The sequence below is a fragment of the Ahaetulla prasina genome, chromosome 2, assembly GCF_028640845.1.
Source record: "Ahaetulla prasina isolate Xishuangbanna chromosome 2, ASM2864084v1, whole genome shotgun sequence".
NCBI classification, from domain to species: domain Eukaryota; kingdom Metazoa; phylum Chordata; class Lepidosauria; order Squamata; family Colubridae; genus Ahaetulla; species Ahaetulla prasina.
In genome coordinates, this window is record NC_080540.1 from 193,078,794 (window position 1) to 193,097,243 (window position 18,450).

Below are 18,450 nucleotides of genomic sequence, written 5' to 3' on the forward strand. Positions count from 1 at the left end.
AGACAACTAATAATATTTTTCTATTCATCACATTGAAGATGACCGTTCTACATAATAACAATATCTCCATCATTCTATCTGTCTAATTACTCACCTATGGATGTATCTCCCTCTGTCTGTAAGTGGACACATTTATATTAAAAACTCTCTCTCTCTTTCTCTCTCTCTCTCTCTCTCTCCCTCTGTGTGTGTGTGTGTGTGTGTGTGTGTGTGTGTGTGTATGTGTGTAGACAGCAGAGGGCAGCAGAACACAATTTAGGAAAGCCATAGCTATTACCTAATTGACTGGAAAGTACCAGCTAACTCTCTTCCCTCCCACTCAGCATGTTCTACCCCTATCTCAGTGAATCATAGCTAACAGGGTTAAGAATTTATTGAAATCTGTTTGAAACTCCCAAGAACAGACCACAAGAACTGGAGGGAGAAAAGAGAGCTTAAGTCCAGCTTCGGACATGTGAGTGTTGTTTGTGTGGGAAAGGGAGGTGGCATAGGTGCCTGCTTGTTAAAACGAATGCAGGGATTCCTTTTTTACAATATCTGTATTAGAACATCTCCAAGGACACAGAATGTCTGTGGCCGGCCTGAGAAGGAACTGCAGGGCTGGGTTTAACCTTAGAAGAATATAACACAGCCTCAAGGTGTTGCTAAAGTGCCTTTAGCACTTTAAAGTGCCTTGTTCTTGCTTTAGTCCTACAGCCCCTCATGCAGACAGAGTCATAGTGCTTTTCTTCATTCAACTTCAAGACTCTTAGCTCATCTTCAACTGAAAAGTCAGAGATTGCCACAGTAGACCAGAGATGGAGATTTGGGATTAGAGTTAGCAATTCCTCTCCAGGTTCCTTTGCAGCCATTTTGCGTAGCATTTGGTAATCTTTGGGTCCAAAGAGCTTTGCAGAGCAAACAAATCAGAGTGGCAACTACTTCACAGAGGATGAAATCAAAACTGAAAGCCACTCAAGGACTATTGCCGCCTTTCTCTTTTCTTTGCTATCTCTAGGATCCTTGCAGAGAGTTTAGTCTACATAGAACTAGCAACAGAGACCACAGTGTTTCTGACACTCATGCTATTTCTGGCAATTCTGAAGGATGCTAGTTTTCAAGGCTTCCATACCCTATCCTGCTATGTGTTAAATGGATTTCCACCTTCTGGATCAACAAGGGATCTGTTCTAATACAGGAGGACAGAATGCTACCTTACCACCAGGAATTACAAGACTCACTTCACTAGAAGGTCCATAGGCACAAGGATAGGATCTGAATTACAAAATTTCAGACGATCACTGCAGCAAAGAGATAATTTCCTGAAGTTATTTGCTGCTCTCCACTGGTCATTTGGATATTTACAACCAGATCTGGTAGCCCTAGTCCAGGACTATATATACATTGTGATTCTGTTAGTATCATTGTACCATTATAGACTGGATAGGCTGGACATTCAGCATGCACCACTCTAGAAATCTAAGCTTCTCTGCTTAAAGCAGCGGTTCTCAACCTGTGGGTCGGGACCCCGTTGGGGGTCGAATGATGATTTGCCAGGGGTCGCCTAAGACCATCCAAAATATGGGAAGTATACTTGTGAGTCGAAGAATCGCACTTCAATGGTTGACTCCACAAGCCAGCTGCAGACTCTTCAAATCGCTAGCCGAATTCGGCTTCAGGCGCGATGAATTAAAAAAGAGAGAAATCTTTGCTCTGATGTCTCCCTCTCAAGCCAGCTGCAATCACTCCCAATCACTAGCCTAATCTGGGTTCAGGCGCGATAAACTTAATGGGGAGGAGTCTCCGCTTTAATGCCTCCGTCCTCAAGGCAATCGCAAGCAGTTCAGATCACTAGCCAATACGGCTTCAGGCACGATAAATTCAAAATGAAAATAATTTTACAGTTGGGGTCGCCACCTCATGGAGAATTGTATTAAAGGAGTCGCCACCTCATGGGGAATTGTATTAAAGGGGTCGCAGCACTATAAAGGTTGAGAACCACTGGCTTAAAGGTTTGTAATCTGTAAGTCCTACTTATGCAACACTGAGAAGATGTTTCAAAAGAAAAAGATGCATCTTCTTTAAAGGTGCCTATTGCCCAATTCAATTTTCAATGTATGTGTCTGTGTTTGGAGGGGGGTGTCCACTTCAGAGGTCTTGTTGGCTCTGTTTTTTGGCTCTGTCTTCTCATTCATGCCTATGTTGTGTTGTGTTGACAGGTCTCCCGTTGTCTTCCTGCTTCAGGGAGCTTTCTTAGTTGCTGCAGTCAGTTCCAGGCCAACCACAAAGCTTTATGGGGAGATCACTTCCCCAAATTATCCCAAAACATATCCCAACAACAACATCAGTACCTGGGCCATTTCAGTGCCAAAGGGTTACAGAGTAAAGCTAAGTTTCCGGCTATTTGATCTGGAGCCATCTGAGACCTGCCAATATGACTTTGTCAAGGTATGTGAAGTGGGGCTGGGTTGTGGTGATGGGAATCAGGGTCTCTGAGATCCAAGTATTGCTGCCCATAAAGGGTAAAATATTGCTGTATTCACTGGTCTTTGCATCACAAGTTCCTTCTTGTCTTCTTTATTATTCTCCTCACACTTTTTTTTTGCATTTGTGCTCAGATGTAGTTGCAAGAAAATGCTTACTAGAGGGAATATTGATTTCCTTCCTTCTTCTTCTATAACACGCCAACTTTCTGCATCTCAATTTGATTTCTAAATTCCCCTTGTTTCCATGCAAATTGGCAAGATGCTGTCTGCATGGACTGTTTTTAAAGGATTGTAGTTCAATGCCCCATGTATGTGTCAGGTTAATTGAAGATACTATGGAACTTGGCCAAGGAGCTCTCTGGTTTTTAATGTTTCCTTCCTCCTCTCCTTGGACTCTGGCAGATCACAGCAAACAAGAAGGACTTAGGCCGATTCTGTGGCCAGGTAGACTCTGCCACAGGCAACCACCCAAGAGACAAGGTCTTTTTGTCTACCAACAATCACATGCGGCTCCTGTTCCAGTCTGACTTCTCTAATGAGGAGAACGGCATTGTGGTTTCCTATAAGGGATTCTTAGCTTATTATCAAGCTGTGGGTGAGTATAGAATCTATATACCCTGCTGAAGTCTTTAGCACAAACTGACCCAGCTTCACTTTTCAAGATCATTCAAGGCTTGCTGATGAAAAACATTTAGGGTGGGAGGAAAGGAACAGAAGAGGACATAAGCATGAACAATCAAGAGAGAATAGGTAATTCAGTCGAGAGTTTAGCACATAAATAGCAATTCAGCCCAGATGGGAAGAAATCTGGGAAGAAGCATTTCACAGTATTTAAAAATACTCTATTTTAATTAGCTCAGTATAAATGAGATTGGGAAATACAATTTCCAAGCTTCTGTGTTTATGTCAGTGTAGTGGTATATGTAAATATAGCCCAGCAAACTGTCATGACATGAACTGATGACACATATGCAGTGATGTTACCATGCAAATGCTGCCTTTATATACTGGATGGGAGACCTGGCATGTGGACATACAGGGGGAAATTCTGGCATCTATATTTTCCAGCAATTATCTTCAAAGGCAGCACAACAGATAACATTGTGTAAATACCTCAGTGAGAAGTTTACTAGCATGTAGGCTGTCCCTGTCCAGAAATAGTAGATATTGGTAAACCTGAATGGATGAGAAATATGTCAAGACACCGTGGTTGCCTGAGGCTCCAGTGACAAACAAGTGCTATACATGTTCTTTTTAGGAGAATATAGCCATATCAAAAACATTGATTGACAAACATTTCCTGAGGACGATATACTCCAAACAGCACCTCTTTATCATGATTCAGCTTATTAGCTATAACACTACAGGCACCAGTTCAGCACTTTCATGCCTTTAGCTTGATCCTAAGCCTTTACCTAGTGAGACATGGCATCCCACTGGAGATCCCTAGATGTCTTGCCTGCAAAGCGGCTTCATTCAGAATGGGAGAAGAGAGAATCCAGTAGGGCAAGAAGTGTGGCAAGATCAAGCAGAAAGCCCTCAATCTACATAATGGAGCTGGAAAATTCACTGTTTAGTGGTACAGTCATTAATAGAGGCATTATGCGACCACACTTGCTTTTATGACCTTTTCGCCACGGTCGTTAAGTTGAACAGCACAGTCATTAAGCAAGACATCACATGATCATGGTTTGCAATTTTCCCCACTTCCCCACTAATTTAGCTTGTTGGAATCTGGCTGGGAGGGTTGCAAATCATGCATGTGACTGCAGGAAGCTGCAACTATCATAAATGCAAACTGCTTGCCAAGTGTCCGGTGGATTTTCTCATGTTTTGAGGAACTGGGGGCTTTGGGTCACAGGAGACTTTAATTGTATTGCTTCAATTGTTATTTCACACCTGCAATTCTGTCATAGCAGGTAAATATTTGCAATTTGAACACGCTAAGCGAAGAATAGCAGACCCTCAACATTGCTGCTATCTAAAATACATTTGCTGGTGAAGGAATAAGATTTTCAGGAACCATTAATCTCCAGCTGTGGTGCAGCACATATGAGCAGGCAGATGTACCATCACATATCATAAGCAGAAGGACGAAGGTTTCCTCTTTTACTGGGGAAGCTGCTCTGGAAACAGCTGCCTGGAGAATGTTTTTCTGCTCAAGAGCAAAAGAATGATCCAACTTTGGAATGCAAAATTAATAAAATCCTGTAAACTATTATTTTCTCTGCTTTCATCTCATCCTCTAGATCTAGATGAGTGTGCTCCCAGAAATTACATTGAAGATGGTCCTCAGTGCCAGCATTTCTGTCACAACTATATAGGGGGCTACTTCTGCTCTTGTCAGCCTGGCTACCAACTCCAGAGTGATGGGTATTCTTGCAAAGGTAAGACCACGTGATCACCCAAGAAAGCCGAATACCAGAGAGAACAGGGAGATCATGCCCAGAAGAATACCAATGTGGAAGAATGCTAGATAACATTGAGGAGGTTTGCAGATGTGATTAACAGAGAAGTGATTATTTAGTTCTGGGAAAGGAGACGAGAAAACACAAAAATGAAATTCAGAACAACTCTGCCTTGATTCCCTTTTTGTATGAGAAGCAGCAAAGGAAATCTCTGAATGGCTTTAAGATTCTATTACACCTTACAATAGTAGACTAGCATTCCTGTAATTGCTGGGGTTTCTGATCTATCTATCTATCTATCTATCTATCTATCTATCTATCTATCTATCTATCTATCTATCTATCTATTTAATCAAACATGTACAAGATAGCAGGTATAGGTATAAACATGAACATAAACAAAGCAAGTAAGTAGAGATAAATGAGGACAGTAGGACAGGAACGGTAGGCACGCTGGTGCGCTTATGCACGCCCCCTTTACGGACCTCTTAGGAATAGGGTGAGGTCCATGGTTTGAGGTTGAAGTTGTGAGGGTTTGAGGCTGTAACAATGGAGTCGGGTAGAGCATTCCAGGCATTGACCACTCTGTTGCTGAAGTCATATTTTCTGCAATCGAGTTTGGAGCCGTTTACCTTGAGTTTGTATTGATTGTTTGCCTGAATATTATTGTGGTTGAAGCTGAATAAGTCATTGACAGGTAAGTTAAAAAGGTAGCTGAAGACGTTGTTGACTCACTAGCCTACCTCAAGGGGCCAGCAATCCTTGTCTGTAATGCCATCAAGGTGCTATCCCAGGTTTGCAAGGAGAAATAGGTCCCAGAAATATGCGACCTTCTTGCTATGGAGATGAGCTGATATGAACTTTCCCTTCCAGTGAATCTTCTTTTGTTTCTTGCTCTGCAGTGGATTGCAGCAATGAACTGTTCACAGAAACCTCCGGGTATTTGTCAAGCCCGGGATACCCTGAACCCTATCCACCTCACTTGCAGTGTAACTACAGCATACGGGTAGAGAAAGGGATGACCATTATCCTCAAGTTCTTGCAACCCTTTGAAATTGATGACCACCAACAAGTCCGCTGCCCTTATGACCAGCTTAAGGTACTGCAGATTGATCAATTCCTAACTGGTGTTGCCATTCAGTACTTGGTTCAACCTTGATAGATCAGGAATAGGGAAGCTTCAAGGATCACTGCAGTCTGTCCCTCAAGTATTAGGTTCTCATGGTGGAATTAAAATGTTTGGGGTTCTCCTAAGAAAGATCTATGGAAATAGCCAGAATATTGTCCAAATAATTGCGTTCTTCTATTTACATTTTTAAGTAAACTCTACTACAAATAGGGTGAGTTGTTTCAGGGAGTTTGGCTTCTTCTAAAATGCCTATTACAGACCAAATGACTCCTGTAATATTTTATGTGTTATAAGCTTACAGGTAGAATGCAAGTACACACCAAGTATCTCAAAGTTGCTTTTTCAAGAGGCAACTGGACTTTCTGGTTTTTCTTTGAAGATGTCTCACTTCACATCTAATAAGCTTCTTCAGTTTCTTCAGAGCTGAGGAAGCTTCTTGGATGAGAAGCAAAACATCTTCAAAGAAAAACCAGAAAATCCAGTTGCCTCTTGAAAAAGCACCTTTGGGACAAACATGACCTGGATGACTTAGAATCTCCATTTACACACCAAGTGCTTCCATTGTTATAAAGAATTAGGGGTGGCATAATAGCAGTATTTCAGTATTTGAGGGGCTACCACAAAGAAGAGGGGGTCAAATTATTCTCCAAAGCACCAAAGGGCAGGACAAGAAATAATGGCTGGAAACTGATCAAAGAGAGAAGCAACCTGGAATTAAGGAGAAAGGACAATTAACCAGTGGAACAGCTTGCCTTCAGAAATCGTGGGCGCTCCATCACTGGCGGTTTTTAAGAAGAGACTGGGCAGTTGCTTGTCTAAGATGGTACAGGTTCTCCTGCTTGAGTAGGGGGCTGGACTAAATGACCTCCAAGGTCCCTTTCTATTCTATTCTATTCTATTCTATTGCTTGGAATAGCTGATCCTATAGCTGATCCTCAGGGGAAAATCTCAAAAGGCTACCAGATTGGGCACCTTCTGTTTGTTTACTTTATTTATTTATTTATTTGTCACAACATTATATACAGGAACATATATTGAAATGAAACAATAGGACAGGAACGGTAGGCACTTTTGTGCACTTATGCACGCCCCTCTTCCTCTGAGTTTGCTGCTCACTTCACACTATTGTCAAAATACTTTCGTTACTTTCCCTGCAGCCCCTAGTATGAACACTTATTCAATCATTTTGCCTTAATAATTATGTATATGTGTTTATTACTGAATAATTTATTTATTATATTATTTAATATTTAAAAGTATGTTTAAGTGACACACGAAATAAAAATAAACACACGAAATAAAAATAAACAAGCAAATTCAAAACATTAAATTAAATAAAACATTAAAATGCAGCAAGTAACAATGAAATCAAAAGCCAATATAAAAATATAATTGCAAGAAAAAGTCAAATAATTATATAAAAGAACTGAAATGAAAAAGCAAGAGACACTAGATTGAGATGGGTGGCTGTAGAAATTAAATAAAGAAATAATAAAGAAATAATTATGGAAAATCCATCAAAACAAGCAAAAAGAGAACTATTTCAACAACATTTAAATGTCTTTGCCATAAGTTCCATCTTATTTGTAGTAGTGAGAAATTAAATTTGAAGCTATGGAGATACCTTTTGAGTGGTGGGTTGGTTGGTTGATTTTAATAGAAATATTCAAAACAGGTATAAAAATGCAACTGTAATAACCATGTAGAAAAACCACACTCTGAATTTGGTGCAAGTCAAATTTTGGAAAGCCTTTCTCATTCTAATGAGCTTTTGATCATAACAAGATGGAAGCTTTTAGCCAAATTTCCCAAGAAAGTTTCTTTCCCATTTTATGTCACCTTTTCTTCTGACTGATGGAACATTCATTTCTGAAACCTCAATTTCTTACTAGATCCGTGCTGGCATGAAACAGATTGGTGAATTCTGTGGCAGAAAGCCTCCAAGGATGATTGAAACCAATAGTTCTTCAGTGGATGTTATTTTTCTCACGGATGAATCAGGATACAGCCGAGGGTGGAAGATTTCGTACAGTATAGAAAGTAATTATTCTCATCCAATACTTTTAAGTTAAAAGGTAATGACCTTTCTGCTGCTGCTTCTTTCATTTCTTTCTCATCTCCAATAGGAATCCGTTGCCCACAGCCTGTGGCAAATGATGTCTTCACCATCATCAAGGACCCACAGCCCCTGTATCAATACCAAGACTACTTCATTGTCAGCTGCAAAACTGGATATAACTTGATGGAGGTGAGCCTTATTCGTCTGAGTGCTTTATTATGTTATCTCTTGTAAGCCTTTTTCTTGCAATGACCTTGATCTAAGTGGTCTCCTTTTTGCTTCTTCTAAAAGCTTTCCTTTCTTTCTACTCTTGTTCATGGAAGCATGATAAGATACATGCCAAGGCATGAAAAAAACAAAATACGTTATCTTCCCCACAAAAGAAATAGGTCAAACTGTGCTTGAATTTTTGATTAAAGACAGAGAGTTGTCAATTGCGCAATTTTTGAATAGTTACTAAAGCAGAGTGAAGAAATTGGAGAAACCGAAAATGTAAGAGTGAGAGAGAAAGAAAACATTAATTTGGAACTAGCTCTAGAAGCTGCTTTGAAGGTCAGAACTCAATTCTATTAGCACCAAATGTACAACTGCAAACTTTTCTCATGTTTTCCCACTACTGAATAACTCTAGCCAGTCATATATTAACTAGAGAAGACTAGTAAGCGTCCCCCAGTTTATTTGCTTGTAGGATTACATTTGTTAATCCAGAGTCCCAGATTTTATTTTAAAAAGAAATCTCCAACTGGTATAAATGTACAATCACTGTTCTGCCCAGTAGTAGCATGTTCAGTCTAAAATTAATGTCAACCATTGATCCTTTTTAGTCTTTATAATGGAGGTATTTTTTCATGCAGAAAAATCAAAACCTGAAAACTTGTTTTCATGAGGTTTCTGAAGACTTGCAATCATTTAGAGCAATAATTATAGGGGGGGAACAGAGGTCAGAAGTATGAAGATGGATTGCTTTTGTTCTGGCGAGGTTGTCAATCCCAGAATGGTGTCAGTAATCTGGGTGAGGGATCCTTCTTACATTTTTCGGACGAGAAAGCTTTTCTTCTTCCTTACCATGGATTCCAATGAAGAGAAAGGCTAAGGTAAAACCCCACGTACAGCCTACCCCATCTGCCACTGCCAAACAAATTGTCTTAAGGTGGCATCTCTTGTCTGATTTGAACCTCAGTCAGCCAGACTATAGACGGAAAAAGACAAAAAGCATGATAGCAAACTAGGGACATCAACAAAGGTATTAAATTGATTGTTAGCTGTTTTTCATTTGAACAGGGTAAAGAACACTTGACATCCTTTACCTCTGTCTGCCAACATGATGGGACCTGGCATCGTTCTATGCCCAGATGTGAAAGTGAGTCGTTAGCCTTTCCTACCTGTTGCCTGCAAAACTGCCTAAGCAGATTCAAGTTCCCCAAATTCTGGTGACCTTTTTCCTGACTCCTGCTGTTGAAGGGCTGGAGCTGGGAATCTTCATTGCCCATGGCAGTGAGAAGCATTTTGCTGCCTCTGTCCACAAGATAGTCCACTTTGTTCATCTGATCTATACTGGGCAATAAATAGCGTGGTTATTCACCAATTACAAGCCAGAAAAATATACCATCATTAAGCTTTCTGACTTGCCTTCACTGTCTGTCCTTATCCTGTAGCAGTTCTTATTTATGGTACAGTATATGGGGCATGCCTCAGAGAGTGACTGTTGGATTCTCCTGGCTTTGTTTCCTTCTGCTCCTATCAAATGTTACCCTGCATATAAAATGTCTGGCAATCACCCTCTTTTATTGGTGACAGAGCCGAGACAGGAATGGAGGCACATTTTGACCAATAGTTAAACAGGGAAGCTTAGCCATTTTTCAAAACTCACTCTGATTTTGCAAAAGTGTATTGAAATGTATTGCAAAAAAATGTCTTGAAGGAAACCTGATTATTAGTTGATTATCAGCTGATAATCAAGCTCCTCTTGGACGTTTAGCACCATTTAACAATCATGTTAAGTCATATTTAAAAGTAATCTCATCCAGGAGTCTCTAACCTTGGCAACTTTAAGCCTGGCAGACTTCAACTCCCGGAATTGAATTCTGGGGAATTCTGGGAGTTGAAGTCCACCAGGCTTAAAGTTGCCAAGGTTGGAGACCCCTGATCTAAACCATAACTAACAGGAACACTTTCATTTGTCAGCTTTTGTTCAGCTGATCCATGTCTCCAAGCTGGGTTCAGCTCAGAGCCCCAATGTATGTTTGCTGGGGGGCGGGGAACCCAATTTAAAAGAATTAGTCTCTGTAATTCTTAGATGAAAAAAAAAACAAATAAAAGAAGGGCTGTAGAAGATAATGCCCAGAAATTGGAGAAGTGGCAGATTCACAAAAACCATTAGATGCCTCTATAGCTAATCTCTCCCCAAAGTCACCCAGTTGTGCTGCTAACAGAATGGTTAATGAAACCCATTAGATTCTATCCATGGCAAAACCTATGCTGAGATAAGACAATTTTTTTTGCTATTTTAGCACAGATGTGGCTAAGGGTGACTTTAAGGTAGCAATCAGATCAAAGCAACGTCACGAGGACGCAGGCAAAAAATGGTGTGTGTGTGTTTGCTGGGATGTTTTTGCTGCAATTGTGCAAACAAGGAAAGTCTCCTAAATTGTGGAATTTGGCCCTTAGGTTTATGCTCTTTATTTTCTGACATGCTGCCAATACTTGATCTGACAATTCCGAGAAGGCTTTCTTTTATTTCTTTCTGTTTCCCTTCTAAAACTCTCTCTGAATTGTCTTAAGGATTCGGTGTGTTTTTGCCTGTGCATGAAAAAGCAGTTCTTTATATGGAGATGCATTTCAGATAACTAATACCAGGGGGAAAAGCTAGTCTTCTCCTTTGCTTCTCATTCAAAAACCAACCAAACTAGTGATTGCTACTGCTATGTCCCACACACAAAGTTTTGATCTTCTTCAAAGAAGAAGACCTACAAATTATTCTGTTGGGCCGCAGGGGTCTGCAAACTTGGCTCTTTTAAGACTTGTGGGTTTGCTTTGCTGGCTGAGGAACTCTGGGAGTTGGAAGTCCACAAGTCTTAAAAGAGCCAAGTTTGCAGACCCCTGTGTTAGGGCAAGATTTGAGATATGACATATCATTAATCATAACCTGAGAAAGAAATAATAATTCCTATGAGAGTGCTGATGTTGGATTGAGATTGTTTCTGGTCCATGGAAAATCCCAGAGGGAAATACTATACTCTCTTCTCTTCCTCTTGTGTGGTTTGTGTCTTGCAGTTGTGAATTGCGGTGAACCTAAATTTCTGAGAAATGGGGAATTTAATTTTGTATCGGCAACAAAAAATAACAACTATGAGTCAGTTATCAAGTACCGCTGTAATGAACCCTATTATCGCCTGCTCAGCACCCCAGGAAAAGGTGAGGCCATGCATTGCCAGATCAATCCAAACCCAGTGCAAGCTGCAGCACTGCATGGGAAACTTGACAAACCAGCAGCCAAGCAATTTCCTTGCTTTTGTATGTCTATCTTCTTTACCAAATACTTGGGGGGGTGGGGGGTGGGAGAGGGGCAGAAGCAGTGGTGAAATCCAAATTTTTTTACTACCAGTTCTGTGGGTGTGGCTTGGTGGGCGTGGCTTGGTGGGCATGGCAGGGGAAGGATATTGCAAAATCCTCATTCCCTCCCCACTCCCATGGGAAGGATACTGCAAAATCCCCATTTCCTCCCCACTCCTGGGGAAGGGTATTGCAAAATCTTCATTCCCACCCCACTTTGGAGCCAGCCAGAGGTGGCATTTGCTGGTTCTCCAAACTGCTCTGTTCTGTCCCACCTCGCCTCCGTCCGAGCGGTGGCTTAATTAGCCAGCACTATCAGCTCTGGTAGCAAACTAGCGAGCATCTGCCAAGTGACTCTGTTATCTCCCTTGATGCCGATGAGTCACCCACAAACAAACAGTAATTCAGCTCTAGTTAAGCAGTTGATTTGCCTGCTACGAAGAGGCATAGCAGCCCTCGCTGGTTTTATATCTGTGGGGTGTGATTCCATGACTCAGCATTCCTAGGCCTGCCCCACCTCTGATTCTGTTGTTCCCGCCTCTCCTGCCTACGAAACCAGGGGTCCAGCCAGGCCTGATTGCCATCAGCTGGGTCTGGAGGCATGGCCTGGGGGGGGAAGAGTCAGGGGACAGAGGCCTTGTTATCTCCTCCACCTGGCCTGCCTCTGGCTCCTGGAGCTGAGCCAGGGAAGCCAGTGCTCCCGAGGTAAGTCCTGATGGCCCTTCCCCCTCACTTTCCAAGTCACTTTCTGGCAGGGGGCCTGGCTCGGGGGGCGCAGACACAACATGCTCAAAATTTCTGCTACGATTTCTCCAGAATCTGTCAGAACCTTCTGGATTTCACCCCTGGGCAGAAGTGGGGGTGAAAGAAGGCTGGGAATGCTCCAAGCCCCCTTAGTGAAACAGGGTCACCTGGCAGGGCGTCATTGAGGCTGCCTTATGAAACAGCCTCCCCTAGAGCTATGGATGGACTTGAGCCTGTTGGCCTTTTGGCAAACAAGCAAAAACCTGGATTTCTCCCTCAGCATTGGAGCCAGGATGTTGATGGAGCTGGCACCAGATGCCCGATTTATGGATGAAGGTCTAGCAGGACCTCAGGAGTGCCTTTATTGTTTTAATGCCTTTTAAAAAATAATTGTATTGCATTGTCATTTTCACATGGCATCTAGAGTTTCTTTTGGTAGATGGATGTGTATATAAATTTAATAAATAAGTATTGATTTTTTTAAAAAAAATAACATAAAAGATAAAAGATGGGTAAAGAAGCAATAACTGATGGCTCTTGTCTTGGGCACCTGATCTGACAATGCTAATTCTTTAAATAAATTAATTATAGCCAGAAAAAAAAGTCCATTTATTTTATTTATTTAAATTGGTTTTAGCTGCCCAACCTTGATGCATTGTGGGCTAGAGTACTTGGCATTAAATGTAATAAATGCATTTTTTTTGTGTATTTGAGTGAGTGACTGAACGATTTCAATCTCATTGCACTTGCAAGATGTTCAGATACACAAAAATAAAACATAAAACATCCATGGTTTTAAAAAAAACCAATAAAACGTTCAAAAATAAACAATAAAAACCCATTGAGCATTCAATCTTTGGTTCCACTATTCTTGCTTTTGTTTCTCCTTTAGGTATCTACACCTGCTCAGCTGAGGGTTCCTGGAAGGACCAAGTTAATCATGATGACATCCCAATGTGTCTGCCAGGTAAATCATGGCCAAAGATTTTCTTCTTTCACATATTGTTGTAGCACATGATTCACCTCTTCTCAGTAGTCAAAGCTGATGCTGGTGCCAGAAGACTAGCAAGCCCTAGTACCAGAAGAGCCAAAAGAGGCTGAGAGGAAGCAGGCATCTTGTCCACCTACATTGCTATTTGACCTACTAGAACAGGGGTCTCCAACCTTGGCAACTTTAAGCCTGGCGGACTTCAACTCCCAGAATTCCCCAGCCAGCAAAGGTGGCTGGTGAATTCTGGGAGTTGAAGTCCGCCAGGCTTAAAGTTGCTAAGGTTGGAGACCCCTGTACTAGAATGAGATGGGATTTTGGATCCAGCTCTGAGATTAGTTTTTGTTCTCATTTTCTTCATAAAATTAACTTCTGTAAATAAAAGGAGGATAGGCAGATAGCACAAATAAAAAAGCAGAGATCAAATCATATAAAAGAAACATATTGATAAAGCATATAAAAATTCTGAGAATTTTTTTAAAATAACCACAACCAGTGTCTCTGGTTAAAAATCTTTGCTGAGAATTTTTTCAAAATCAGTTTGAGACTTTTGTGGTCTTTCCCGCCCCTGCCACCCAGTTCTCAATTCTTTCGTGCGTCCACTTGGACAAACAAGAATAGCACCCATAGGAAGACCATAGATGCCAGGAAGGCTTGGAGAAAGAAGAATAAGCCATGCAACCAATTATTGGCAGGCTTTAGGCGCCCGGTTCTGGTGGCTGTCATTGCCAAGTGTCGTAGGATCCTGTCTGTTGAATTACCTTTTTTTAAAAAAAATTTTTTGTCACAACAGTATATACAATCATCAACATAAAAATAACCCATCATGAGAGAAAAAGTATATATAAGTAAAAGTATAAGGAAAAGTATGCATATAATACTATAATGAAGAGAACAATAGGACAGGAACGGTAGGCACTTTTGTGTTCTGTTTCTTCTTCTGGTAGTGTAATGAGAGAGGTATTGATACCCAATATTTTTAGCAGAAAGAGGAGACAGAAGCAAATTAATTAACAATTTAACAAGAAGTAAAGAAGAAGATGATTAAGAGCCTTCCTCTGATGTGACTTAAGCAAAGATAAGGTGTACAAATAAGGAAAGTTTGTTGTCAAGGGGGCAAGAGGGAGATGGGGGTGCTGCAGCCTTTTTGAATATTCTCTCTCTTTTCACAGTGTGTGGAAAGCCAGACAAGCCAATCATGGAAGTCCAGAGAATTATTGGTGGGAAGGATGCCCCACGAGGCAGTTTCCCATGGCAAGCTATGACTGTCATCGCTGGGCGAGCAGGAGGGGCACTGCTGGGTGATCGCTGGATCCTGACAGCTGCCCACACTGTGTACCCAAAAGGGAAAGGGAATGACACAGAGATGCTGACCCTTGCACAGATGGCCGAGAAGGCTGAAATCTTCCTGGGTCACACAGATGTGACTGAGCTGTACAAGAAAGGCAATAAACCAGTTCTCAGACTCTTTGTGCATCCGGATTACAATCCAAACGATGACCACGACTTTGATGGAGACATTGCGCTCATTGAGTTGAGAGATCCGGTGACCCTTGGCCCCGACATGCTGCCTATCTGTCTCCCTGAGTCAGGAAACACCACCTATTACTATACAGGTTGGATGGGCTATGCCAGTGGCTTTGGGGTAGAAAAAAACATCCTTGCTAGCAGGCTGAAATATGCCCCCATTCCAGTGGGCAACCAGGATTTGTGTCGGAAGTGGTTGCAAGAAAGGAAGAAGGATCAAGTCTTCTCAGACAACATGTTTTGTGCTGGTACCCCCTATGGAGGAAAAGACACCTGTCAGGGTGACAGTGGAGGGGCCTTAGCTGTGCGTGACCCAGAGACTCAGCGTTGGGTAGCCACAGGCATCGTTTCTTGGGGCCTTGATTGTGGCAAAGGATATGGCTTTTATACCAAAATCATCAATTACTTGGATTGGATCCAGGGCATTGTTGGGAAGGATTGGGTGTCCATGCAGGTTTCTCATTAGCCTACTGAAGAAGCATAAACTAAATTATGATTCCATGCATGCAGGGAAATACATACTTCTCATTAGCTTTCTGCTGTTCTTGCTGCCCTGTCCTCTCTTTTTTTTGATACCAAATAAATGTATAGTTGCTTCTTTTATTGCAGGGGTCTCCAACCTTGATCCCTTTAAGACTTGTGGACTTCAACTCCCAGAGTTCCTCAGCCAGCTTTGCTGGGAGTTGAAGTCCACAAGTCTTAAAGGGACCAAGGTTGGAGACCCCTGTTTTATTGGATGGGAGAGGGGGGAATAATTCCTCTTGCCCATCATTTTTCTTCTCATTCTCCGATGCCGTCAGCAAAGAGTAAGTTTTTAGAAGAAGTGAAAGATTTCTAAATAGGAAAAGGAAGTGTTATTTCTTCCCATTTCCTCATCCTCTTGGCTCAAAAGTTTCTTTCAGGTTCTTTCTAGGGACTCTAAGATGGGAAATGATTGCACACACTATAATTTTGTGAATGTGAATATATTTTTAGCATCTGGCTCCAGAATCTGCCTCTACATGCACTGTAGGAATCAAAAGACAGCTACCAAAATTTTTTGTAGAAAATGGTACCCTTTTTTTCATTTATTGTTACAAGAAGTGAGAGAGCCCTTTATCCCCTCTCAAAATCAACAATTATTGGTTTAACTAACAGCTTCTATTGATACAGTCTCTATGAAATCTTTAGTTGCTTAGCAAAATAAACTAAAGATAGCTAAATCAAACATCTCAAAAATATCTGTGCATTAGTTTCATCAACAGCAGGGAGAACATCTGATACAAACTTCCGATAATGCCATAACACGATCTCAGAAATAATGTATTTTTTTTGTAATTAATAAACATTAAAGCAAGTTATCAATAAATCACAACATGTCAAGAACGATTATTTATGGCAGAGAATGTCATGTGTGATAAACTTTGCTGCTAAGACTATGCAAAACTATCTAGAACAGGGTATATCAATTGCAGAGCTGGGGAAAGAACTGCTCTAAATCTGTTGATCCAGGTCTATAAGCAGGAGACATAAACCCAGGGCTGATATTTTTGTGCCTCTTGATTTCTGTGTTCTGCAACAGGAAGCTCTTCTGTGTCTATATGCAAGGCTGTCTTAACAGCATTATGGGCCCGGGCAAAGCAGTGTACTGGGGCCCCTACCACAACTACTCACAGGAATAAAAATGTAAATGGTTGATAAAATTAAACATATATTTATTTTATTGGCACTTCCAACAAAATCGGTGTTGAAACATTAAAAACATGCTGTGCAGCAACAACTAATCAACATTAATAAACATTTGAACAATACACAAGGCTTGAAAAACACAATATGTTGTGACTCCAGCCCCCGAACCTGGCCCCATGCCCGAACGTGACTCCGAGAGTGAGGGGGAAGGGCCGGTAAGGCTTACCTCAAGAGCACCGATTCCTTTGGCCCAGCTCCAGGAGCCAGAACCAGACCAGTCGAAGGACGTAATGAGGCCGTCATCCCCTGATTCCTCCCTTCCCCAGGCTATGCCTTCAGACCCAGCTGACAATAATAATAATCAAGCTTGGATCTACCCATGCTTCAGAAGATTAGAGAGGTGGCATCATCAAAAGGAAGGGTGGGGCGGGAGCCCCACCCCACAGGATATATAAGGAGCTTTGAAGCAACTTATCTAACACCATTGAGTCCAAGAATCTTCCTCTATCACGTATTTCCTGTATGGGTAAATGTATAGATGGATCTGGCCTAAAATATAACTCATGTGTTAGCAACATAGTTTTTCCACCTCCTCTCCGTGGGGCTCCCCGGCTAATGAGGAAAACAAGAAGTTTCCCTTAACTCTCCTGCTATTGAGGGCAGTCTCAAAATGTGGGAAATCTGCTTGGCTTTGATACTCCTTAACTTGGAGGAAGGTGAGATTGCTACCAACGAGAAAGGATGAGCCATAGAGGCAGAATAACAATGGTGGCAGCAACTTTCATTAATTTCAAACTGGTATTGTTTTCTGCTGACTCAAGGCTTGGTGAATAAATTTCCTAACAACAGTGAGAAAGGCCCTTTGAAATGTTACAAGCTATGCAAATAAAGAAATGTGACGTTGTCACTTAGAGATGTTTAGACACTTTCTCCGGTCACCATGGCCAAGGGAGAGGTAAAGACTACCATTCACTTGGCTGAGCAAAACTAAAGTGTTGCAATGGTGAAGCCCTGTTGCAATTCAACAATAGCCTCGCCTCCAAGACCATTGTTCCTCACAGATATACAGAAATATTTTCCTGGTACATACTACTACAATAACAAACTCTCTGGAGCACAAATAGTTTATGGAGCATATTATCATTCATCGTAGAATGAATTCAGTCTTCCAAAGGAACATCTGCCAGAGACTAGAATTTAAACTTGGCAAATCTAAGTTTAATGTGCAGCTTTAAACTAGCTGCACTAGATGTGCAGCTAGTTTAAGGCTACACTTTAAGGCAAACTGTAGTTTGTATGGCTTACCATAGAGTTACCAGCCACTCTGGATTGTTAATTATGGTTTAGCCACTCCCAATTTTAGAAATTTTAATGCTGCCCCCTCCACTTTCCTGTTACGTTTAAGGTAAAATGGTTTCACTGCATGCTTAATATTTCCTTCTAACGGATAAAAAAATGTACTTTCCCACATAAAATGTGATTTGTTGAGTTAGCTGTGTTAAATAAATCTGGCCTAAAATATAACTCATGTGTTAGCAACATAGTTTTTCCACCTCCTCTCCGTGGGGCTCCCCGGCTAATGAGGAAAACAAGAAGTTTCCCTTAACTCTCCTGCTATTGAGGGCAGTCTCAAAATGTGGGAAATCTGCTTGGCTTTGATACTCCTTAACTTGGAGGAAGGTGAGATTGCTACCAACGAGAAAGGATGAGCCATAGAGGCAGAATAACAATGGTGGCAGCAACTTTCATTAATTTCAAACTGGTATTGTTTTCTGCTGACTCAAGGCTTGGTGAATAAATTTCCTAACAACAGTGAGAAAGGCCCTTTGAAATGTTACAAGCTATGCAAATAAAGAAATGTGACGTTGTCACTTAGAGATGTTTAGACACTTTCTCCGGTCACCATGGCC

At 41.4% G+C, this 18,450-nt stretch overlaps 1 protein-coding gene across 1 annotated transcript; it reads left to right on the forward strand.

Moving 5' to 3' along the window:
- Nucleotides 1-327: 327 nt before the first annotated feature.
- On the forward strand, nucleotides 328-16,559 carry C1R (complement C1r). The gene is made up of 11 exons (XM_058171389.1): nucleotides 328-454; nucleotides 2,199-2,427; nucleotides 2,868-3,060; nucleotides 4,715-4,852; nucleotides 5,776-5,972; nucleotides 7,895-8,042; nucleotides 8,129-8,250; nucleotides 9,343-9,421; nucleotides 11,335-11,475; nucleotides 13,250-13,324; nucleotides 14,518-16,559. Coding segments are annotated over exons 1-11 (2,145 nt in total). The 5' UTR covers nucleotides 328-452; the 3' UTR covers nucleotides 15,339-16,559.
- The last annotated feature ends 1,891 nt before the right edge of the window (nucleotides 16,560-18,450 follow it).